The sequence below is a fragment of the Protomyctophum parallelum genome (assembly GCF_964188405.1).
Source record: "Protomyctophum parallelum genome assembly, chromosome: 17".
NCBI lineage: Eukaryota > Metazoa > Chordata > Actinopteri > Myctophiformes > Myctophidae > Protomyctophum > Protomyctophum parallelum.
Genome location: NC_139719.1, coordinates 6,526,796 through 6,551,961, shown reverse-complemented (window position 1 = coordinate 6,551,961; position 25,166 = coordinate 6,526,796). Strand labels below are relative to the sequence as shown.

General features: G+C 40.4%; 1 protein-coding gene and 1 long non-coding RNA gene across 4 annotated transcripts; both read right to left on the bottom strand.

Annotated features, from left to right (window-relative positions):
• Positions 1–1,023: 1,023 nt before the first annotated feature.
• On the bottom strand, positions 1,024–11,873 carry LOC310874359. The gene is made up of 4 exons (XR_014570560.1): positions 11,827–11,873; positions 4,415–4,495; positions 1,498–1,602; positions 1,024–1,197 (listed from the first exon to the last, which is right to left on the bottom strand). It is a non-coding gene; the product is annotated as an uncharacterized lncRNA (long non-coding RNA).
• A 1,766-nt stretch (positions 11,874–13,639) lies between these two features.
• LOC310874349 (uncharacterized protein) lies at positions 13,640–25,021 on the bottom strand. 3 transcript variants are annotated; one of them, XM_083787120.1, is made up of 10 exons: positions 24,965–25,021; positions 22,491–22,577; positions 22,018–22,140; positions 21,682–21,748; positions 20,932–21,141; positions 19,833–19,987; positions 19,164–19,433; positions 17,701–17,831; positions 16,086–16,214; positions 13,640–14,900 (listed from the first exon to the last, which is right to left on the bottom strand). In XM_083787120.1, the coding sequence occupies exons 2-10, from the start codon at positions 22,550–22,552 to the stop codon at positions 14,485–14,487; spliced, it is 1,563 nt and encodes a 520-aa protein (XP_083643246.1). In that variant the 5' UTR covers positions 22,553–22,577; positions 24,965–25,021; the 3' UTR covers positions 13,640–14,484. The 3 variants fall into 3 exon arrangements, with proteins under 3 accessions (XP_083643246.1, XP_083643247.1, XP_083643248.1); XM_083787121.1 differs by having other exon boundaries at positions 22,491–22,580; positions 24,965–25,000; XM_083787122.1 differs by lacking the exon at positions 24,965–25,021 and adding an exon at positions 24,716–24,791 and having other exon boundaries at positions 22,491–22,580.
• Between the last annotated feature and the right edge of the window lie 145 nt (positions 25,022–25,166).

Sequence of the window (25,166 nt, the reverse complement as noted above, 5' to 3'; positions counted from 1 at the left end):
TTTTCTGCTATAGCTCCTGAGCACACCATTCTGGAATAATTAGTAAAAAGTAGTTATCATGAAACATGGGTAAGCTAAGAACGTAACAGTGGAGTATCTATATAATGAAACTATATATATATATATAAACTATGCATACTATATTATACTATACATATGTATATAATGTGCTATATAATGTGCTATAACTACAACAAATAGTTGTAGGCTAGGCCAATATAAGAACATGATGAATGGAAGTGCAGTTCAAAACAAAAATATTAAGCATTTGTTAGACAGTACAGTAACGTATTCCTCTCTCTCTCTCTCTCACACACACACACACACACACACACACACACACACACACACACACACACACACACACAGAGACACACACAGTCACACACACACGCATCACTCTCCGTCTCCGCGTGTATTAAAAGACATGTGTTTTTTTAACAACATGTTTACGTTAGTCTAAAAGTATATTAAAACTTAATTAAACTGCTATTTAATCACAGAAAGGCTTGTTATGCGGGCCGTCAAGCAGGCCGCCATGACAGCGTTCCACAGACCAATCAGAGCGCGGCTGCGACGGAGGGCGGGGCTTCATGGCAGAAACTGCTTTGGAATCGCTTGGACGCATACCAGCCTACTGAGATGAGTTTAGGCTGTGATCTCACTTCCTCAAGTGAGGTTGCATGCAGTCTCTTTTTTTTTTTAAGATATTTTTTGCGGCTTACGCCTTTTATTGATTTTTGAAGGGACAGACAGTAAGCTGCCAGTAAACGGGAGAGAGATGGGGGGATGACATGCAGTAAAGGCCGTGTCGGGTCCGGGAGTCGAACCCGCGGCACACTGCGACTGGATTACCAGTCCGGTGCCCAGACCGTTACGCTACGGCCTGGGGTTGCATGCAGTCTTAACTCCAAAAGTAAAAAGAGGCTCCACATTGTGGCCATTACATGTACCAACTGACTGTTACAAGCCATTTACCTTGTCCCAGTTGAGTTCTGTGTTCTGTGGTCTGACTCCGTTCTGTCGACTCCAGCAGCAGTTGAGTTCTGTGTTCCGTCGACTGTTTTGGTGACTTCAGCGTCAGTTAATTTATGTGTTCCGTCGTCTGTTATGGTAACTTCAGTGTCAGTTAATTTCTGTGTTCTGTCGACTATTTTGGCGCCTAGAGTATCGCCCGGGCCTTGAAGACGGGTCGGTCTGTTATGAAAGAAACAAATTGTGTAATTGTGAGTGAAACAGCTTCAGGTATAACTGTTACATAACTCAACTCAATAAAGATCTTCTGGCCCAGGCCGTAGCGTAACGGTCTGGGCACCGGACTGATCCAGTCGCGGTGTGCCGCGGGTTCGACTCCCGAACCCGACACGGCCTTTACCGCATGTCATCCCCCCATCTCTCTCCCTTTTCCTGTCAGCCTACTGTCTGTCCCTTAAAAAATCAATAAAAGGCGTAAGCCGCAAAAAAAATATCTTAAAATAAAAATAAAGATCTTCTTACCTCGCTGTCTCAGTTAATGTCTGTGTTCTGTCCACTGTTGTGACCAAGGCCATGGGAAGTAGGAGAAATGAGGGTGCAGCACCTGGTGCAACCACCTGCACGATTCTGAATAAAATGAAATAAAAATCATTAAAAGTGAATTTGTGTTGCCAAGGTTTATACGATATATAAGACAATAGACACACAAAAGCAAATTTTGTATTTCTTTATGAATCCATGAACAAAGAACAAAACCTAGAGGCTCAGATACAGAACGTATTGTAGATAGTCTTTGTAGATAGTCTAATTGCAGGTCTACAGATCTACCTACTTTCACTGGACAGTTGTGTAGGACATATATCTAAATGACGGAGAGTTTGCACAAAGACCCGCCCGGCAGCACTGTTTAATGCGCGTGTTCTTATTCATGACAAAAGTTGTACTAGGCTACAGTATGTATATCCATAACATAAACAAGCAGCACGCTAGCAATCAATTCACTAGTTCTTTGTTTCAATCATTTTATTATTATATTAAATACATATTAAATACATAAATACATATTAAATACACTAGTTTGAAACTCTATACCGTCATATTCATACATCTGTCACGCGAATTATCAACACAGCAGAATTAGAAAGTAGGCTTGTGAAAATATAATAAATAATAATAATAAAATGATTGAAAGAACGCGTTCGGAAATGCGCCCTGAACGCACTGGTGTGCTCTCTTGTCGTTCGTTTATTCAGTGCACTCAGTGCGTTGTCGTTCGAAAATCCAGTGCGCTGCACACCGGGTGTGCCGAGTGCACGCACTGAGCAACCCTACCCTGAAGCTGGGGTTGTCCGGTGTGATTCGTGTGAATGCGTCACAGCTGTGGTCGTTCGGAAATAAGGCACACTGAACGCACTCTGTGACGTCCCCGCCCACCACACTCAACAAACTGACCACATTCCCGGTGCGCGTTTCCGAACGCGCCCCTAGTGTACTGTCCGTGTGTGCTGCTTGCTTATTTTATGTATATACATACTGTTGATTTTAACAACTTTGTCATGAGTAATTCAACAAAGAATACATATAACTCACACAAATAAATTGCATTAAACAGTGCTGCCGGGTGGGTCAGTAAGCATACACTAGTATTAATTATTGATTTAATTTGCCATTGCCTGTGAATACCAACTAAGTGGTCGAAGGTCTTATCAACAAAATATGTTGTACTTTCATTGCAGCTATCAAGGCATTCTAGCAAGGTCTGTGTTATCAGATCATCATCTGCTCTAGGAGTAAATAATAGTGTCAGTTATCCAAAACGCTGTTCTCAGAGGCACTTGCCCATCAGGCAGTCATGATGTCCGGGTAGCTCAGCCAGTAGAGCACTCGCCTGTCTATTACATGGTAATTGGGTTCAATCCCAGACCAGTCGCCACCACCAACCCAGTGTATGTGAAGCAGGAGTTGATACTAAGGGCTCAGAGGGACTTGCCCATAGGGCAAGTACAGGTCATCTTCTACTTGCCCAAAGGTCAGGCCCATTTGCCCGAAAAGTAAATCATCCATTATAAAACGATAGGTACATTTTAAATTACCGTTCCATAAAAAAAAAGAATGGGACTGTGCGATAAAAACTGCCACACCTCAAATTTTGCCGAATACATAGTTAGATGTAGAATATGACTTTCACACTTGTTATTGTCTCCACCAGGTCAAAGGTATGGGGAGAGAGTATGTTTTGCACACGTGTGTGTGTGTGTCCGTCTGTCCGTCTGTTACCAGCTAATCTCCGACACCGTTAACCTGGTCGATGCCAAATTTTGCACACACACTCCCTGGATGCCAACGATGAACCTCTGCCCCAAATCTTCCAGAAGGGCCTGTTATAGCGTCACTGACTTTTGTTAAACATATTTTTTTATATTACTCCTCCAGATTCTGTCCAAAAATCCCACAAATCGCTACACACTATCTCTATAGTCATGTGTTCAAGACGGATCTGTCCGATATTTCATATTTCATCCTAATTGGCCAACATTGGCTTTCAAAGTTTGCAGGATTGGCCCGTTTTCAACAAAAAGCCTCAAATCATGAACGCAGCGTGCAATTTACGTGAAATCTTTCACAGACTTTCCTACTAGGCCAGGGTTCTCCAATTAATTTTCCTCAAGGGCCATATTTTGACTAGCGTACCAGGCTGGGGGCCGAGTCTGCACGCGCGAGGTCGAGGTTTTCAGGGCAAGACCCCATTTGAAAAGGATGCCCAGTTTGACATGCATAGGCTACTGACCCCCATTTAATGCCATTTATATCTGGGACCCTTGGAAATTCTTTCATGGGCCACAAGGGGGCGCTCTGTGGGCCGCAAATGGCCCGCGGGCCGCCTATTGGGGTACCCTGTACTAGGCTGAGGAATATCTCCCACCCTTTTCACATTGGCCTGTTATAGCACCACCAGGAGGCCACAACCTGACCTGCCCTGGTGGAGACCTGTGCCCCGAGGGGAACCTTTTTTTTTAAAGTGTAGCAACAGTGAAAACAGCACTCTAAGGTAAACAGCACTCTTATTTAACATTCAACAGACCAGCAGACAGAATGCTCTGGCCAGTGGCCACATTCAGGTGTTTAGACAGATATCTCGTACGTGTTGTGTTTATAGACAGTTGTGTCCCCTCTCAAACTTAGCAGGGCAGTTTGGGTTCTACTTCACGACCGTAATAAAGGATAATATCTCCGTCTTCTCTCGATCTCTGCCATGTCGCTGCAACAAATTATTAATGTAATAAAAACAAGACCAGCCACATGGTGTGGCTCGTGTGCCACACCCTAAGTGGTGATACCATGAATACAAAGCACGGCTCTGGTTGAATAGAACAATTACCCAATCACCACAGGCATGTATATTTATTTTAAGGACATTAATCCTCCACACCCTTCTTACCTGAAAAAATGTCCAGCCATGGTTTTGGGGACTTCAGCGTTGTGCTCCTTTTTGACTTCCGGGCCTTGTGGACAGGTCGGTCTGTTGTGAAAGAGCCACATTGTACACTGTAAATCCCTGGAACATGTGACGCGTTTAAACCTAAACACCATGTGTGTAATAATAAAATGCCAAGCGTTTATTAATGGTCATAAAATACAGTAGAACACAAGTTCACTCAAACACCTCACGAGAACACCTAGTGTTCAAATTCTAAACACCTATAGCCTATGACTGACTTTGATTGTAAAAACTAAACACGTTTATGTGTTTAAAAAGTGTTACAGGGATTAAACATGTTCTTCTGTTTATAATCTAAACACTGTGACACGTTTAAAAAGTGTTACAAATATGTGTTTAAAACTGTTTAAGCTATAACCTAAACGCTTGGGTTTAGTGTGTATCATGCATGCATGCATTGCTGAGTGAAACAGCTAAATAATTTAGCAAGTGATATGTTTGTGGTTAAAACCTCTATATTCCTACATAGCATTTGTTCCATGGGGTCTCCCTATGCAAGTAAAGTAGTAAAAGTAGTCGAACATTATCACAGGTGAGTTTGGATACCAATTTCTTTCAATTAGGACAGAGAACCCATTTTCAGCTTCAATTTTTTTTATAGTGTTCATTTAAATTCAATACATTTTCCATCACTTCCAAATGCACTTCAATGTTTATCTTGCATCCTGTATGAGTTCTCTCCTGATTAGATGAAATTAGAAATCAAACTCGATGACCAGCTGCTGAAGCTCAAACCCGACAAGTCGGCAAGACTGAGACGCCGCGAACAAGAATACTGGCCTCTAAGACAACCGCTCCATGAGAAGGGATTCAAAACCAAAATGCGACATCCAGGAATTCTACAGGTGTCGATCGGCTCGGAAATGTTCACGTTCAGGGATCCAGACACAGCCAAGAGGGAAATGAAAAAGAAATTCCCAGACCTGAAAGTTGTATGACAGTAGTCTAAAGCCGTAACACTGCGTGCAAATTATTATATGGCACCGAGCGTTACACCGAAATCAACGCCTGACTGCTCCCAAGGTGGTAAGCCCATGTTTTCATTTTTTTTTACTGTCTGATTAATAAACTATAAGCGAGTGGGCTTGCGACACAATTCATCCACCTGAGTCTCTATGGATATCCCCGCGGCCCATATCCCCCCTCACACACATTATACACAAACACACACACACACACATCCATCTCATTCACTTCATTCGTCGCACTTGACTTGACGTTGTGTGTGCTCCATTTATGGATTAAAATGAGGATGGGAACATAATCCTAAAGAAAACACTTGACGACGGGTTATATAGACATCCACTAAACAACCTGCTATTATAGCCCCTTGTTTTATTGCTTTCTTTTTTGTACTTTTCATCTAGCCGCTGTCTCTCTCTGAGACAGGCGGCGCACGTTGCGCGAATGCATGAACCCTTTACTTTAATTATAATTTATTTGTTTCGTTTTCGCCCATACGCAATTTAAAATGACCACAACAATTTAAAATTGAAGAGTTGTCTACCTATTTTCTACTCCTAATGGTGTTATTTTGTTTGTCTGTTTTTGTTTGCTGGTTTATAATTAGTTAGTTTGGTGCACTTATATCATGTCGATCAATGCAACGACGATTGCGCTAAGGATCGAGCAAATTATTTGATTTATCATGATCTATTATTTATTTGAATGATTCAAGCCTATACTTTCTAGCTAAACTGTTTGTTTTTCCCTTAGTCTTCTCTTTTCTTGCGCATAAGGCCTACGAGTTCAGCTATTCTCTCAAGCTGTGCGTTTTGGCCAGGGAGTGAGTGTAACCAAAATAATGGATCCGTTTGGATTTACATTACGCTTTCAGAGTTACATATAATTTAAATCAATACACCTGTGTGCAGAGTATATCGAAACTTATATTTGTGTCCCTCGATTTTACTTTCTTTCTTTTAAGGATAATTAAAAGTAATGTCCATCACTTTAAACCCACATGAGATGAGTAAATGCTACTTACCCTTTAGTCATTATTTCTCTCACTTGAGTGATCCTGGCTTGTTAATATTAAAAATGTTTAAAAAACCAGAGAGCTCTGGTATGTGAACAAACTAGAGCTCCAAAATGTGAACTTGGGAAAACTGAATTTAGGCCATATTTGATGGTGGCCCTGACGCCTGGTTTCATTATGTTTTGGGTTTACAGGCTACTTTTAAGTTCTACTTCTTTAATTATTTCGTATTTGCTTCTTAGTGTTGTGTCTCTAGCTAATATTAGAAGGAAGAAAAAAAAAAGAAAAAAAGAAAAGAAAAAAGAATTGAATCAAATATAAAATTGATCTGCAACCACAGGCATATTAAGCACACCACCTGCCATAGGCACATTAGATATTAAGCTCAGGGTTTCTCTCCCCCTTCCCGGGTACTGAGGCATAGCCCCTTAGAATGATTAGTGTTATTATGGTGTTACTTGACATCATTAATTACTGTATGTCTGCGTGTCTATGTTGTGTAATTTGTTTAGTGTTTTTGTTTAGTGTTTTGTTTAGTTTTTTGTTTGCTATTACTCACTACCCCAATGTTGTCTTGTATTTAAATTCATTTAATTCCAAGTGGTATTCTGATAAAGATGAATGTAAATATTACAGTTGTGTGCATTCTCAGGTGGGCATTGACCCTTACACATCATATTTCACCAGAGGTAATCGTAATGACAGGCCCCATTTATTTAATGCAGCTGCAAGATTTAAGCTAAACCTACTCCAAGTACTATGTCTAAATTAAATATAATATCTTGGAATGTAAGAGGCTTGGGTCACCCTATTAAACGTAAAACAGTTCTAACACATCTTAAAAAACACAAAGCCTCTATAGCACTATTACAAGAAACTCATATGACTTCAATAGAGCACTTAAAACTCAAACACGGCTGGGTTGGGCAAGTTTTCTCCTCCTCTTTTAAGTCTAATAGTAGAGGAGTCGCCATCCTTATTGACAAGCAGATTCCTTTCATATTTGAAAACCAAATACTTGATTCAGAGGGAAGATATATTCTAATTACTGGTTCCGTGTGTGGTCAACATATGACACTATTAAACGTATATGCTCCTAATGAGGACTGTCCTGAGTTCATGGCTGAAATGATCACGCTGTTTAGCTATCATTGTAAAGGTGTGGGCCTAATTGCAGGAGATCTCAATCTCCTAATGGATCCGATGGTTGATAAGGCCCCACCTGCACTGGTGAGATCAAGATCCTCTGCAGTCCTGAAGGGTCTGTGTGAGGAGGTTGGCCTCATTGATGTATGGAGGGAATTTAACCCCAACTCTAGAAATTATACCTTTTTTTCCAACCCACACAAATCCTATTCAAGATTAGATTACTTCTTGATCCCATGTGGCATGGCCCACTCGGTATCAAAATGTGATATAGGACAGATTGTCATCTCAGACCACGCCCCTATCTTTCTTGACATTACACTAACACAACCCAAGCCGGTGTCTAAGAGCTGGAAGTTTAATACCTCCCTCCTAACTGATAGCGAGTTTGATTCATACTTTAAAAAAGTCGTCTCCGACTTTTTTAATGAGAACAAGCATTCGGAAGTGACTGCAGCTATGTTATGGGACGCTGCAAAAGCTACTTTTCGTGGCTATATAATTTCATATGCTTCGTTTAAAAAAAGGGAGTCCAAAAAGGCCAGAACCGAACTAGAGAACCAATTAAAACAGCTGGAAACAATTCATAGACATACACCTTCAGATCCAAACTGGAAGGCGCTATCAGCAGTCAAAGCTAAATTGGAGCTTGATTATGTCAATGACACCAAAAAACTATTATTATTTTCAAGACAAAAACACTATGAATTCAATAATAGAATTGGAAAATTGTTGTCATATCAACTTAAAAAAGAACATACAGAACGCCAAATTAAAGCAATTAGGACACAGAATCAGGAAATTGCATATGACCCAGAGGTGATTAATGACACATTTTTTACCTTCTTTAATAATCTATATCAAGCACATATCTCTCCAACTAGTGAAAGTATTGACTCCTTTTTACAAGCGGCTAAGCTACCTAAAGTATCTGCTGAGGATCGTACACAGTTAAATGCCCCAGTCACAACCGAAGAGACTCATGACACTATTAAGGCTATGTCTGTTGGGAAAAGTCCTGGCCTTGACGGATTTCCAGTTGAATTTTATTTACATTTCTGGTCCGAACTGCAACCACTTTTCATGCCTATGGTAAAAGATTTTATTGACTGTAATATTATTCCTGGCTCCATGAAAGAGGCAGCTATTACCCTTATCAAAAAAAAAGATAAAGATATGCACGACTGTTCATCCTACAGGCCAATTTCACTTCTTAATACCGACTATAAAATTGTCGCCAAGCTGCTGGCTAAACGGTTGGATTCTGTTCTCCCATTATTGATAAAAAATGACCAGACAGGCTTCGTTAAAGGCCGGCATGGCGCAGACAACATACGCCGACTGGTAAATATAATTGATTATGCTGGTAAAAATGGAGACGAATCTGCAATTATATCGCTGGACGGAGAAAAGGCTTTTGATGTTGTAGATTGGAGCTTCCTCCTCTCCACCCTTGCGCATTTTGATCTTGGCTCTAAGTTCATTAGCTGTATAAAAACACTATATACCTCACCAACCGCACAAGTTTTTACAAACGGCCTGCTCTCAAAGAAAATTAATTTAGCAAGAGGAACGAGGCAAGGTTGTCCTTTATCTGGAGCTCTGTACGCGCTTGTAGCCGAATCCTTCGCCCAAACAACCCGGTTAAATCCTAATATTAAAGGCATACAAGCTGGCAACTTAGAACACAAGATCTCGCTATATGCCGATGATACTCTGCTATTTATATCTAACTTAGACCAATCAATTCCTAATTTAATGTCAGTAATTAACTTGTATGGCTCTCTTTCCGGTTATAAAATTAACCTAACCAAATCTACTCTCTGTCCACTTACTCAGATAGATGACGAAAAACTTAACACCTTATCCCCCTTTAAACAGACAAAAGAAGGATTTACTTATCTCGGTGTTTTCATCTCTCCCATACTGGACAATCTATATACCTGTAATTATACACCTCTAGTACAAAAGCTGAAAGATGACATGGACTTATGGACCAACCTACCTCTAACACTTATAGGTCGAATTAATGTAGTTAAAATGAACCTGTTGCCAAGATTAAATTATCTATTTCAGTCATTACCATGTCCAATTCCACCCTTATTCTTTGCTAATTTAAACACTAATATCTCTAGATTTCTCTGGAACCATAAAAAAGTACGAATCTCTCTGGCCACATTGTGTAAACCTTATAACGAAGGCGGTTTAGCTCTCCCAAATCTTGAATTATACTATTGGTCTGCTCAAATTAAACGAATGGCTGAATGGTTTCAGGAGTCTGATGATTCCCTGTGGAAAACAATAGAATCCCATCTCAGTCACCCAATTCCACTTAAATCTCTCCCTTTTATAAATGCGAGTCTGTCAGAGCTCAACAAATCTTTCGTTGTTAACGGCATCTTATCAATGTGGCCAAAGTGTAAGAAATACTGTAAAATTCAAAAGAGTTTATCTGTCCTTTCACCTGTTTCTCATAACCCAGATTTACCGGCGAGTCTAAGTGAGATTGGTTTGCAAAGGTGGACTAATAAAGGTGTTAACAATTTGGGCTGTCTACTCAGCAGTACAAACATTAAGTCCTTTTCGGAGCTGAAGGACGAATTCGGTCTACCTTCCACAAACTTATTCCAGTACTTACAAGTAAGACACTTTTTACAATCTTTGCTTAAGAAAAATATTTTTAGATCTCACATAGACGAGATAGAACAATGGATCATTAACACCCAATCTATGTTAAAATTCACTTCAAAGATTTATAAAACCCTTAATGGTAGAGTGACATCATCCTTCCAGCCTCTGAAAAGGATATGGGAAACAGATTTAAATGTTGTAATTGATCAGGAAACATGGACAACAATATGTGCAAAAGTAAATCTATCTTCACTTACTCCTAGAATCCTAGAACATAATTACAAGTTTATTTTCAAAACATACTTAACCCCTGTTTGTCTAAACAAAATGTCTAGGGAGAACTCTCCCCTGTGTAATAGATGTAAACTGCATTTGGGTACCTACCCGCATATGTTCTGGTTTTGTCCAAAAATCAAACCATTTTGGCAAATACTTCATGATCAAATTGAAAAAATCCTTAAAGTAAAATTGAGAAAATCTCCCCTGTTATACCTGTTGGGGGCAGACCCAAATGTAAAGTTGAGATCTGCTCACAGGAAATTATTTGATCTATTTAGATTCTTGGCAAAGAAATGTATCTTAATTTTGTGGAAGACAGATGAAATACCCTCAGAACATATGTGGATGGCCCAAATAATGTCACTACTACCACTGGAGAGACTCAAGTATGAAACACAAAATAAGGCAGATGTATTTGTAGAGGTATGGACCCCCTTTTTGAATCATATTGAAGAGCGCATAAATCCTGTGTAGGATGGAACCCACCTTAACGTGCACACATGCATTATACAACCCATGTACCACTTGGAAACTATTATTTATTATTTATTATTTTTTCTATTCTTTCTCTGTTTCTTCATTGTTGTTTTCATGTAAGTAACTGTCTTGTATGTAAGTCTGCTGTGCTGTCCTTGTGTCCATGTAAAGAAAACCCTCAAAATAAATAATATAAAAAAAAAAGAAATTAGAAATGTATTGCCTGTTCACTAAAGAGCTGTAGAGACGGGTCGGGGAGACCCCTGTTAGTGAACGATGATTACACACAACCCCTATTACTAGACATGGTCCAGTGCGTCAGCGAGTCGCACTGGACCAGGGACCCTGCCCTTTACTGGACCCTTTACAGCCCATTCATCCAAACAGAAAAGTCCTATCTGATTGACTGACAATGTTAAACTCATCCACATTGCAGCAACGGAAAGCTTGGATTACCAATTTGTATCTGCCAAGTTTTCGTTTCATAAAAAGATTTATGAGCTACTTTCTGTCCGAGTTTGGAAGCGCTCGTTTTCAATATAGCAACGTCCTGACTCCTATATTCTATGTGCAATTTCCAGCAAGCGCTTCTAAACTCGAACACTTGATAATCACTTGACAGAAAGTATATACGTATATCGATTCTAATAAGTCTAAAATCTTAGGTCCAAATCTTAGGCTAGTTCAGTGGTTTGTGTTAATGCACAGCACTGTAGTAGGCTACATGGTTAAAGAAATATTTATTTAGTTTGAATGTAGAAGTTTGAATGTAGCTCAGAATGTATGCAGAGTAACTATAAGTGTGTCGTTTTAAAGCAATGGTTGTTCAAATGTTTCTTACCTCGTCTGCTTCATAGTTAACTTATTAATTATTATCACCAGGCGCTGGCGCTGCTGATCCACTATCACCGGCACTCATAGAGGTGCCACTAGGGTGGCCAGACGTCCGGGCGGTTTCACGCCGGACAGTCCGGTTTTAGACCCACCTGTCCTCCTCCAACCTCAACCTCCGGCCGGACACATAATTGTCCGGTTTTTTGTGATATACAATGCTTGTGTCATAACTGTCATTTACGTCGTCTGGGTATTAAAATCTCCGCAGCGCTGCTCAGCTCCGCAGGGAGCCGGCCACACTCCCTCTGTCAAGAGAGAGGAGACGTTCGTAGTGTTGCCATGTCCGCTTAATTATAAGCGACTTTGGGCTTGTTTTATAAAATAGCCTACTAAGCCTAGTCAGGCTTCTTTTGGGCTTGTTTTCATAGACATGGTTGCTTGGTCCTCTTCCAAAACCTGGCAACACTGCCAGTGGGACGGTCTGTTTGTTTGTTTGTTTGTGGAATGTGTGCTCTGATAATCACTTTAGGATAGTTAATGCAGAGATAAATAAACCAAATATGCCGAAATTAAAAACTACATTTAATGAGCAATGGAGCAAGGAACTCCACATCATAAAGAAAGGGAGGCTAAAGCACTGTGAACATATAGGCTACTGGCATCATACTATGTCCCACACCGATGACCATAAGACTATAAAAAAAAACACAAGAAAGAGATTAAACATAAAACATATCTAAACATGAAATAAAATAAATTGATTATAAAATGAATGGCCTTTGTGGTACCCTATAATTTCAAAAGGTTAATTTAATTAGCAAATATATGTTCTCTGTGGACATAATGCTGGAGATGATGGTGGTGAAAATCAGGTGCAATAGTAATAATAATAATAATATCTGGGAGGGGGGGGGGGGAGCGAATCTGGGAGGGGGGGTCGATTTGAGTCACCAGGCTTTAGTTCGTTCCGCAACGCTCATTATGCTCTGATTCACGCGTCTGACACACACGCTGCGCGCACACACACACACACACACACACACACACACACACACACACACACACACACACACACACACACGCGCGCGCGCGACACACACACACACACACACACACACACACACACACACACACCTTTGACTTATAAAACTAAAGTAGCAATACCACAACGTGTAGGCCTAAATATTCCAACATCATAAAAGCACAAAAGTATTGGCCTCAAAGAGTAATAGCCTACTAACCCTACTTAAGATACCAATATGCATGCTCACAACCCATTGCATTGTTAACTTGCAATTGCATCATGTGAGCTTTTAGATCGGCTTACATGATATAATGTGGATTAGAACATTAGATGGTTAATTCACTGTTGGCCTATGCACTGTAATACTAATCTAAATCAGTTTTCAAAATGTTTTTTTTTGTGCTTGGTAAAGCCTCCATTGCACCATTAACAATTTGCACATTTACAATTCCCTATCGGAATGAGGGGAGTTCCCTCCTTATGAAGTTAGGAATAATCAGTCAGACTATATTCTTGAAGGACCACAGAGGTGGAGGAGATCTCTTATACATCTGTCCCTCCCTGTGCCACATAGCCTACACCTGACCATAGACATCCATTGAAAATACCAATAGGCCTATTACATAGGCTATTTTTGGCACACGAAAAAAGAAAGCATTGGTCAATTTATGATCAGATTTATTTTAGATTTTTTCCAAACACAAAAAGTAGAAAACCTAAAATACAAACACAAGCAGCAACAGCAGAGTACGTATTCATGGAAAGACAAGATAGATAAGATAACAAAAAAAATCCAATTAAAATGTGAAAATAGTTTACATTATTTACACGACCAAACGCAGCATCATCAACCGTATCATAATGTGTAGTAATACAATAAACAATCAAGAGGGCATTGCCTGACCATGGATCACACCAAGGGACCTGCAACATGACTGAGGAACACGTCCCACTTCAGATCATATTTATCCAACTGATTATTCATCTTAAAGGATAACCTCTCCAAAGCAGCCACAATACCGAGCTGAGTGAACCATACATGTGCTGGAGGTAAAACCTCAGACTTCCATTCCTTAACAATTATTTTCCTGCCCACCATTAATGCTGTTTGAATCCAGTCAGCTAGAGGTGCAGGGAGGTGTTTTAGTGGTGATGGATCACCCAGAATAAAGAGAGCCGGTGTATAAGGAATATCCTGGTTTGTGATTTGCATTATATTCTCATGAATAGCACACCATAGTGTCTGTACCCTAGGGCACTCCCACAATACATGAATAAGTGTACCGAGGTCCTCATCACACCTCCAGCAAACCGGACTATCTCTGAGCTTAGCCTTGAACAATCTTCTCGGAGTCCAGTAGACTCTATTCATTATTTTAAATTGAACTAATCTGGTTCTAAGTTCACGGGACATCTTCTTTGAGTTCCGTAGAATCATCTTCCATTCACCGTCAGTAAAGGATTGATTTAAATCAACCTCCCAAACACTCTTTACGCTTGAGGGCTGACCTTTGTGTGCTATCATAATTGAATAATATGTTGACGCCTCATGCCCAGTTCCAAATATTGCTAACACCGTTTTCAAAAGGTCAAACTCTGTCGGCATATTGGGGTGATTTTCTGTCTTTTTATCGATCCATTCTATTCTACAGAAAAGGCTGATTTGTGATACTCAATCATTTTCTGTCTTTTTATCAATTCATTATTTTCTGCGGAAAAGGCTGATTTGTGATGCTCAATCATTTGCTGTCTGTTGATGGGTCTGCTGTTTGTCTGCAGGCGACCAGACGACAGACGCCTCTTGGAGCTCAGTTTAGTAACAGGACGAGGGGTTGCTGTTGGCTGACATGGACTCAGTGGGCCTGGTCGTGTTGTTGCTGTTCTTCTGGAAGAGGTCTGACCCTTACCGAAGCAGTGCATGGCAGACAACAGTCTCGATTGCTTGGATTTGATGTGATGAAACTGCTTGGCCATGGCAGCAATGGCCTGACTGTACATGGGGTCCTTTCTCAGGCTGCTAATGTCTCTGATCATGCTCTCCACCAGGTCCTCTGTGTCTGTTCAAACACATTGTTCAACTTTACAAATCAAAATAACATTTCAAATGTAATTATCCACATACCCAATTAAACCCTATCAAATAGTATATCAAATAGTGAAAATTGCAGATCTACAAATTCACAACTGAGGTTTTTGATCTGCTATTTTCACCAAATGTTCATGAAGGTAAGCCTGATTTATACATCATTGTATGCCAGTTTCACACAGAAAATAGTTAATCTACAAGTTATTGCGAACAAAGGTCGCCCGCCAAGATTAATTAATCTATTTTTTCCGCTTTCAACCCTTATTTTGATGAGCCAAATATCCGTAACTGAATGTTACGATGACGTAATGCTGTGTGTGGTGTCTTGACCGGTTGTTGTTCTCTTGCTCGGTGCAGAAAAAAGCCGACCGCAAGTATCACAGCGTTGGCTAAAAACCTTGTTTTCACCAGAAACGACAATCATTGCGCCGATTTGGAGATACAGGCCATTGAACGCAGCACATACTGTAGAGTGCAAGTGGATGCGCGCGCATCTTCAAAATAGCCGCAGCCACTGTCACACTTTACACTGGGATGCTAACGGGAGACAGCTATCGATGCGATCCGATCAAAACATGGATTGAAGAATATAAAGCCTAGAAAGTGTAGGCTACGCTGTTGGCGGGCTGCCAGACTAAAGATAATTTAGTTAATTTCTACGCTTCTGGCGTGCTCCGTGTTAACTATGGAATCTTGCATTTCCCGTCAGTGTGTGTGTTGGTTGGTTGTTTGGTTGGTCGGGGTGAGAGCACGTGACATCACCAGGGATGGAGCATGTGACATCACGTGACATCATCAGGGATGGAGCACGAGACATCATCAGGAATGGAGCACGTGACCTCACGTGACATCATCAATATTAAGCTCATATATGGAGATCCCTGATGTCATCAATATTGGCCAGCAACTCTACATCGGACCTCAAACCTCAAACCATTAGATCTCCATATATGGAGCTGACAAGAGTTCTTAACGTGCCAAAGCGCCAGCACTCGCCCAGCAGTCTGCTGTCACCCAGGCAGATATGTTGATCTGACCCCCCATTCCAAAGCACTCACGGATGCGTGCACGCGACCTTGCCCTTTAGGACGAGGTCGCTTCTCGCCCTCAGGCGTCTTACTGGTAAGTGTAGATGTGACAAAGTTATTATTCTCACCCTCTTCATAGTCGCTTGACAAAGAAAGACACAGAAAGTCAGCAGCACTTTCATCTTCACATTCCTCTTGATTGGTCCTGAGGTCTCCTTGGCTTGGGCTCTGCTGTGAACTTTGACCTTGCACCAAGTCTGGAGACGATGGAGACAAAAGCAGTCGTTATTTAAAATGTCAACACCCATCCTGGTCCTATTGAACTGGTTTTAAAGGGTTAGTTCAGATCTTTGGACTGTGGAGCAGAAGCAAATACTTTACTTCCAACAATGTACAATATGTATTGATTTTCCTTTTTCCACACAAATGACAATAGAAATAATACAAAAAACAATGAACATTACAAGACAATTACTCATATAAAGAAAGCAAAACAACAATAACAAAAAAAAAGAAAAACAACAGCAGCACTACTCCTCTTCATCTTCATCCATTAAATGTGACACATAATCTTTTCCAAAGGTAAACATAAAGACAATTCCCTGAACCACTGTGTAATACTTGGTTTGTCTGTCCTCCTCCAGGTCAATGCTATCACTCTCTTAGCTTGTAAAAGACATACATCTATAAACATTTGTTCATTACGCTTTATCTTGTGTCCCTCTGGATATAGACAGAGCAGGAAGAACTTTAGTTCCGGTACAATATTTATTGACAAAATCTTCTGTATTTCCTGCCCGACCTTCCCCCAAAACTCCATCAATTTTGGACTGGACCATAGACAGCATAACAATGTGCCTCTATCTTCACCGCATCTGGTGCATACATCCGGAATATTACAATTATACTTATTAAGTTTAACTGGTGTGATGTACACTCTCATAAGCCAATTGTATTGTAGAAGTTTTAGACGAGTATTCCCAGTCGGGGATTGCGCTTGTGCACAAGCCGTACTCCATTGTTCCACTGTTAAATCCTCCTGAATATCTGTTCTCCAGGCATTAAGCCTGAGGACTTTCCAAGAAAAGTCAACCAATAGAGCATAAGAATCTGATATTATCCTCCTTCCAAATGGGTCATTAACCAAAGCTTTCTCTTTTGCTCCAGATTAGTTCTAATAAAATCCCTCAGTTGCAGATATTTAAAGAAGTGTTTGCGAGGGATATCATATTTAATGACCAGTTCCTCAAACGACCCCTGCTTACGTTAAACTTTGACTGAATAGGAACTATGTTTTGCGCTGCTGGTGGCGTAGTGATACTAGACTGGGTTAATACTGTAGTCCCATTAAATACTAATCCACATTTCATAATTGATTGTACAACAGTGTCATGCAAAAACAGCAACGAAAACCAAAATTGCACGCGACCTTTTTTGCCCATCTTTTGGTAACTTCCCCCAGTAGGCCAACACATTCTTGCAGAGTTGGGACAAGATTTACGTGACGGTTATAACAAAGTGTAAGAGACATGACCCCATTACTACCATCCTAGCTTCCTTTCACTGGTTGCCGGGGAGTTTCAGAGTTGATATACAAGCTTTGTATACTGAGTTAGAGACCCACAAAGTTCCAAAAGACACTTGGGGAGCCTGACAGTTGAGAAACATTTAGTCAGCTGACAGAGTGTGTGTGTGTGTGTGTTATGAAGTGAGGAAGTCAGTGTGTGATTTATAATCACTTACTGTCAGTCTGCTCCTCATCTGCTGTCACACATTGTGGGACGCCTGGACACGCTTTCTTCTTCTTCTGACTTTTCGGCAGGCTGGACACCTGACGTCGGCGGTTTGGCTTTCCTAAGACCTGGTCTCGGATTCTGTGTGAAAGATTGCGTTTTAGAACATGCTTACACACACCGATCTACAAGACTGCAATGTTGTTGGCGAGTGTGCATGCTTTAAAAACTCTAAACTTTTATGCCATAGTCTCTCCAGCTCTTCAGTAAACAGAAAATGAGAGTGAACTCATACAGGATAGACACATGAGATTGGAAGTGATGACACAATAACAACCTTAGCACTTAGCAGACATAATTTGAGCTGGAATCCGATAAATGGGTACACTCTCCTGATTGGCTGAAAATGTACTATATTTTCTGTTTATCCAGATAGCTGGAATTGGGAAGACCCAACGATGATTACTATCAGATTCCCTGAGCACTGTAGAATGGCTGCTCACTGCTCCTAGTAGCTATAGGATGAGTAAATGCTATAGTAATGACATTCTTCAAAGTGAAAATATACAGTGACAAACAAACGAGTGCATGTGTTTGGTCCGACGTTCTACAGTCATGAGTCATGATGATTGTATTGTCTCTCTACGAAAAGCAAAAAGGTAAGTTCGGGATGAATTAAACAGACTTGCACTGAACTGCGAAATAGCAATGGAAATATCACCTGCTGCTTCCTTACCATCTAGCCTTTACTTGCCTTTAAATCATAAATTAAACCACATTTGGTTGACACAAGTATAATTTATGTGTTACTGATTATGGGGAATTTTACATTATTATAATCCATTAAACGGTTGCTGCGCAATGAATGAGCAAATGGAATTGTGCACAATGTGCCATGGCGCCGCACAAATAAAAATAACTTCTTTGACTAGACAAATAAACACAATGGACACAAGGAATTGACACTGCTGATTATAGGACAATCACAGAGATTTGTGGACAATTAAGACAGAACGAGACCTCTGAGCTGTGATTGTTCTGCAACAATGCGTCAAGCCGAGGCAGCTCTAACTCAGGTCTCAGGAGTGCATTATTTTATCAAAAGGAATTCATATTACGGGTGGTTTGAGGAGGTGCCCTCATTTGTCCTAAACATGTGTGAAGATTATAACCAATTATAGGGAAGTCGCATCAACATGCCTACAGACACACCTCCACACGCAAATATACCGGTAGGTGTCTGCATAATGTATAGTAGTGGGTAGTATGGCCGCAAGATACCATTTACACATAGTGGAAGCTCCAAAGCCATGACATACTTTAGCCCTCTAGGTCCTCCCTGCGGGGGCACCTCACTGGCAGGTGAGACAGTAGGATACAACAGCAGTGACAGCACACCAATGTGTGTGGGGAGGAATCAATTGGCATAACGACTAAATTGGGGAAGGAAAAGGGGTAAAAGTTAGAACATACCTGTAGCAGAATTTTAGGTCAGGGCAGATGGCTCGGTCAGCAGAAACATATATGTACTTGTCACCGTACTCTGCTTTCAGGTGTCTCTGGAGTGCTGCATGGGCAGCCTTTGGAGAGTGTACTCCAGATTTATAGATTCTGGTTAGAGTCTGGATGGCCTTGGGTCCAACGTCTCGATGCCTCAGAGCAGCTGCCTCGTATAGGTTGTGGTTGTGGGTGTTCTTAAGAATGATCACTGTTGGATACTGTGGCATATGCGAGTCCTTACTCCTGAGACAAGGAGCACAGCAATATGTTAGCCTGTTTTGGTTAAATCAAAACGTTTTCTGTGTCAATAACTTAAATATCTATATTCTGATGGTAATCATTGCTATAGAATGATTGTTTAGTAACAGAGGTCTACCCGTCTCTCCATCTCTTTAGTAAAACAATATATTTCTCATTAGGCCATTCAAAAAAAGCATTTAGATCGTCTATTTTGAAAGAACAATTTGGAATAATTTACAAATATATACATTGTATATAGAATACACTTTTATTACATCTCATGCTCTACAGCAATTATTACTATCAGAATAATAGAGCTATTTAACACTTAAACAATAAAATGTCACTTACTGCACCTCTAGAATTGTGGAGCAGTTTCAAAATGCACTTCAATCAACTCACCGTGATACTCTAACTTTTCCATCTCGTCCAAGGTCTGTCTTCAGGGTGATGCTGAGTGAAGCTGGACAGTTGGTGTTTTTTGATGGTCTTTTGATGTTTGTTGTGCCTGGTTTGACGTGGTAGTGTGTTGTGTTGTGTTGACACTTGTACAACTTCTGAAAATGAAAATTGTACACTTGCAGCATTACCTTATCAAAATGACCCCCGTTACTGTACATATTTTTTTCTTTTGATTTCTAACCGTTTAAATGATTTTGTTTTGCATAGTACTGTATATTTGTATAACTGTTCTGATGAATAGAAAATGGAGGACCCCAATGAAAAAAACCTTTCTTGTGTTTTTTAACACCCCGAGTGCACAGGACGGAGTTCTCCGCCCTATCAATTAGTAACGCCCAGCGCTCAAGACGGAGATAGATTGGTCAAAAGGACGGAGATTATTGATATCAAAACCGATAGCAGACCTTGTATTGAACTGTGCTTATTCTTCCGGTCCAGTTATCATCATTAGACACTATGACAAATCAATGTCTACGTTTTCTATATTGTGGGAGGGGTGGGGTCATCTTGCACAGGGGGCTGTGCATACAGGGGGCTGTATGCTTAATTTGGTCCAGTATGTCGGACATGCGCTGCTCCTGTGCTTGCGGCTATGGTTAGGGTTTGAGGTAGGTTGCCGTTTGTCGGACCAATGACTAGTCTGAACTAAGTACTGCACCCTCCTGTTGTGCAAATCTATACATCAATAAACAGCAGTCACAACAGAGGAATGTGTGCGGAGAGTGATTAATTGGAATAACGACTAAGTTGGGGAGAATAAGGGTAAACGTGGTGTTTTGCTTCTACAGCACTTATTCTGTATAGGCAGGCACAGCTGGCCTGATGTCGAAATTTCTAAAATGTCTTCTAAATCCTGACAGCTTTCTGTCAGGATTTGTGCCACATTTTCACGATTTTTTCAAAAATTGCAGACCTACAAGCTCGTAGAGCGCCACTTGGTGGCGCGCTATGAGCTTGTAGATCTGCTATTTTTCAATAGCTAAATTATAACATGTTTAAAACGCCAAAAGGGGTTCCCGCCCCAAAATGGGTTAATTACCTTATAGATAACCTTTTGGCCTTTCATTTGTGTTGTGTTCCTGACCCTCCAAGTCACAGGGGTGCAGCGTGTCTTCAGAAACCACTCTTTGATTTCCTCTTCCGTCTTCAATGGGAGCCGCACAATAGCACAAAGAGCAGTGTGGTCCATTTCTGCAGGTCTCTCCTCAACGGAGCACACATGATAGTCATACCCAGGTGGCAGCCATGTCTATGAAACACAGATGGAAGAGAAATGTACTTTATCTCAAGCAATCAAGCCTATAGGCCAGTGGTTGTCAAAGTGGGGCCCGGTCCTTGAGGGGGTTCCAGGGGGTCCCTGGCAAAGAAAAAGTTGAAATACATGAGGCCTGTTCACAGGGTCTCTGCACGTTTAGGCAAGTCAGATTTGAGACTTTTTAATGCCACTCAATAACAAAAAAGAACACAATACCACCAATTACTCAGATGGAGTTAAAATGTGTCCCCAAGCGTTCAACTATTTAGGCACTACTGACAAGGCAATAGATGGCAATGTCACATAGAATCAATGACATGTCATCAAACCGACCTCTTGGTCTATGAGCATTGTAAGCTTGCCAACGACGAATAGAAAACCATCGATAAGGAATCTGATTGATAAGCAAGCTCGATGAGGCAGTGATGCTTGTTTGTTTAGTGCATGTCCACCGACGTCGGTTTGGTGCGTTGCAGGCTTTACTCGAGTAATCTTCAGCGCTTCCATTACACAAATTATTCCTAGCAGTGTTACCTGTAAGTTAGGATGCTGAGAAACATCTACACCACGGCATGATGTTGCACTGCGCTCTGATGTGATGCTGTGAATAGACAAGACTAATCATTTGGATCTTCATCATGGCATAACACTACTGCATAAATCCATTTAATAAAGAGCTTGTAAACAAAAGGAAGGACCAACTTGTGGTCCCAGTTGGCATTACATTTACCAACTGACTGTCTCAGTTAAGTTCTGTGTTCTGTCGTCTGTTCTGGCGACTGCAGTGTCGTGCGGACTGTAGACATGCGTTTCATTCTGAGTGAAACAGCTTCAGGTATAACATTGTAAAACAACTGAAGAACTTCTTACCGCACTGTCTCAGTTAATGTCTGTGTTCTGTGGTCTGTTTGAGCCAAGGTCACAGGAAGTAGGAGTAACGTGGGTGCTGCCCCACCCCCTGGCGGATGGTATAAGACCGGCATGTTCACAACTCTAAATGTAAAAAATTAATATAACAATGAATGAAATTAATACATTGTTTTGTTGTTGCTGATGTTCATATTGTAATGGAATTGCATAGCCGTTATTGTTTGTCTATAGTTTGTGCTACCCTTACAATTGCTGATATATCACAGTGCATATACATACATGCAATTTGCATGTTATATCAGATTGTTTCTGCTTACTATCATCTGCTCTGCAAGTAATTAATAGTGTCAGCAGAGGCTGTTTTTATAATTTATTGTGTAAATCTGGCCACTTTTGTGTATGTTTCCTTTAATGATTAGCATTGCATTCATAGACATACATTTTCTATAATGTCTAATAATAAACCATCCTACCCGAAATGTGGTCCTACTACAGCCATGTTTCGGGGGACTACAGCTTTGTGCGGTGTCTCCATTTTCGGGCCGTGCAGGCAGAGCAGACTGCTTTGGAGAAGAGACAAATTGTGTCATCCTGAGTGAAAGATGTTAAGGTATAACATTTATAACTCAATTGAATGCAGTAAGAGACGATGTTTTTCTCTCTTTGTTGCAACAGAATGAGTTTTGTTAAAAGGCTAAAGCTCTATATTTTGATAGTAAGATCAAGCAAGTCTTAGTAAGCAGACTGCCGACCACTACCTCTTTGAAATTTTGTCGTTTTTTTAAATTGGCCTAAAATATTGTCTATAACCACTTGCTGACCGCCTGTCAGCATTGAGCAATTTGTTTTATGGGGTTATATGTGACCATTAATATCCCATATAAGGCAAAAATGTCAAAAGATCACAAGATTTCATCACGCTTTAAGTAGCATGTGACATGTTAAACTAGGGGATTCTCACGATTCTGAATCCATTCCAAGCATTTGTTTTGCACAAAAACACTCCTTGGGCTAAAAACGGCCATAGCTGTCATCACAAATGTGATGAGATCAGCACATTTTGGGCACATTTGGGCAAGTGTTTTTCATGCAAAACTAATGCTTGGAATAGATTCAGGATCATGAAAACCCCCTAGTTTGACATGTCACATGCTACATAAAGAATAATTAAATTTGACAAGCTTGCCTTATATAGATATTAATGGTATGGTCACATATATCTCCCTATAAAAGACAATTGCTCAAGTGGATTCATGAATGTATGTATACATACATACAGTAGACAATATTTTAGGCCAATAAAAAAACCATATACCAAATTTCCCACTTTAAACAAAAGAAACCGGACTACTATAATGTCTCTTTGTTTGTGATTTTAAAAAGCCATTAAAATGCCGTAAGCAGGTTTCTTATGTTCATTGGAGTGTCAAATAATAGCATTAAAAGTATACATTAAGTAAAGATTCTGTGTGTTGCACCTTATGACGTGTTTCTGTTCCAAAGGTTACTATAGGAAGAAACTGTGAAATCATCAAATACTGTATATCAGAGAGATTTTGTCAACTTAACAGTTAACACATTGATGGAAGGACTTGAGTAGGTCCTCTTTGTTATAAATTATGACAGATAATCACACGATTAAAATCATGTAATAAGATATTACATTTATTTTTTCCCCCTGTTTTGCATGGTACAACAAAGCTGAAGTTTTTAGATATATATTTTTTGACCAATCACCAATTTTTTACATCATTAGCACAATTATGCCATGGGTGTTCCATTTATTTTTAGTCTGTATTTTAAGTTTATTTAAGATATTGCCTAGCTTCGTGTCATTAATACAAACTAGACTTGTACGGTACCAGTGTAGAGTAGGAGAGTAGCGACACACTTTGATCTCGCCGCAAAGTGGGTGCCTAGTATGGGCTATAGTTCCAAACATTGCTCCTATGGCTGGAACTATCCCATTGAAATAGATTGAGCACTTCCGCAGCATTGTTACAATGGGAGTCAACGCTAGTGTCGCCACTCTCTTACTATTACTCTGACTTATAAGCCCGTCGGCCCCCGGCCTACTTGAGAAAGATGCACCTTGGGAACCTAATGATACCCGTTGTCAACTTAATTGTCATAGCACTTGTCATAACACCAGTCTGTGTCACACATGGATCGAGATCTCTGTATCTGCCAGTCTGCCTGTAAAGAGTGCAAACTGAGTGGAGTGGTTAAGTAATCAATTTGCAAGTGTGGGGTTGCCATGGCAATCAATTGGCTGAGGCAGATGTTGGAAATTGCAGTTGAGGGGACTTTGGCTCATTAGGCCAAGCCTGACCAGAGCCTTTTGTAGTGGTCGAGTGACTCGATACCGGGCACTGCGGGGGTGTGGAACGTGTGTGTCGAATTTGAAGTCAGTGGGGAAAAAGGTTCTCGAGTTATTACAACCGTACACACACACACACACACACACACACACACACACACACACACACACGCAGAGACGTGGCGCATTTCTAGTTAGATATTTCTGGTTCAAAAGAAAGGCATGAGTGGAGTTATTCATGTAATATATTTATACCGTACATCATGCATGTTGGACTGAGGAAAGAGCCCTCTTATTGAACAAAAACTCTACTGAATATGACAATAGTTTATTCATTTAAAAATATTACTTACAACACCTTTAACAAAAGCTTTTTACCAATAAAATCTCAAACGCTGCCTCAAATCAATGTGGTCTCCTCCTTACTGGCGTATTTCTCTCCTCTGTTTGGGCTGTGAAATAAATAATACATTAATAATTTCAATCTATTTCGTCACGTACAGAACCAGAACGGTTTAATTAAAGTAACAAGTAGCGTATCTAGATACATTTGAACGTATCTAGATAGTGAGCAGACTATACCTAGAATAAATAAGTAGTTTGATCATGTTTTAAAAGGTTTCCTACCTCGATCGTTTTCTATACTAGTCTATTCGGTCTGTTGTGGAATTGTACGGGGGAATCATTTGGACGGTGCACACATATTTGTCCCGTTCACAACACTGGTCAAACTGAACCTCGCGTCGCCAGGCTTTAGTTCCGCATGATCCAGTTTAGAAATAAATGAATAAAAAGGAAAAAAAAAAGTTCAGTTCAAATGAGCTTTATT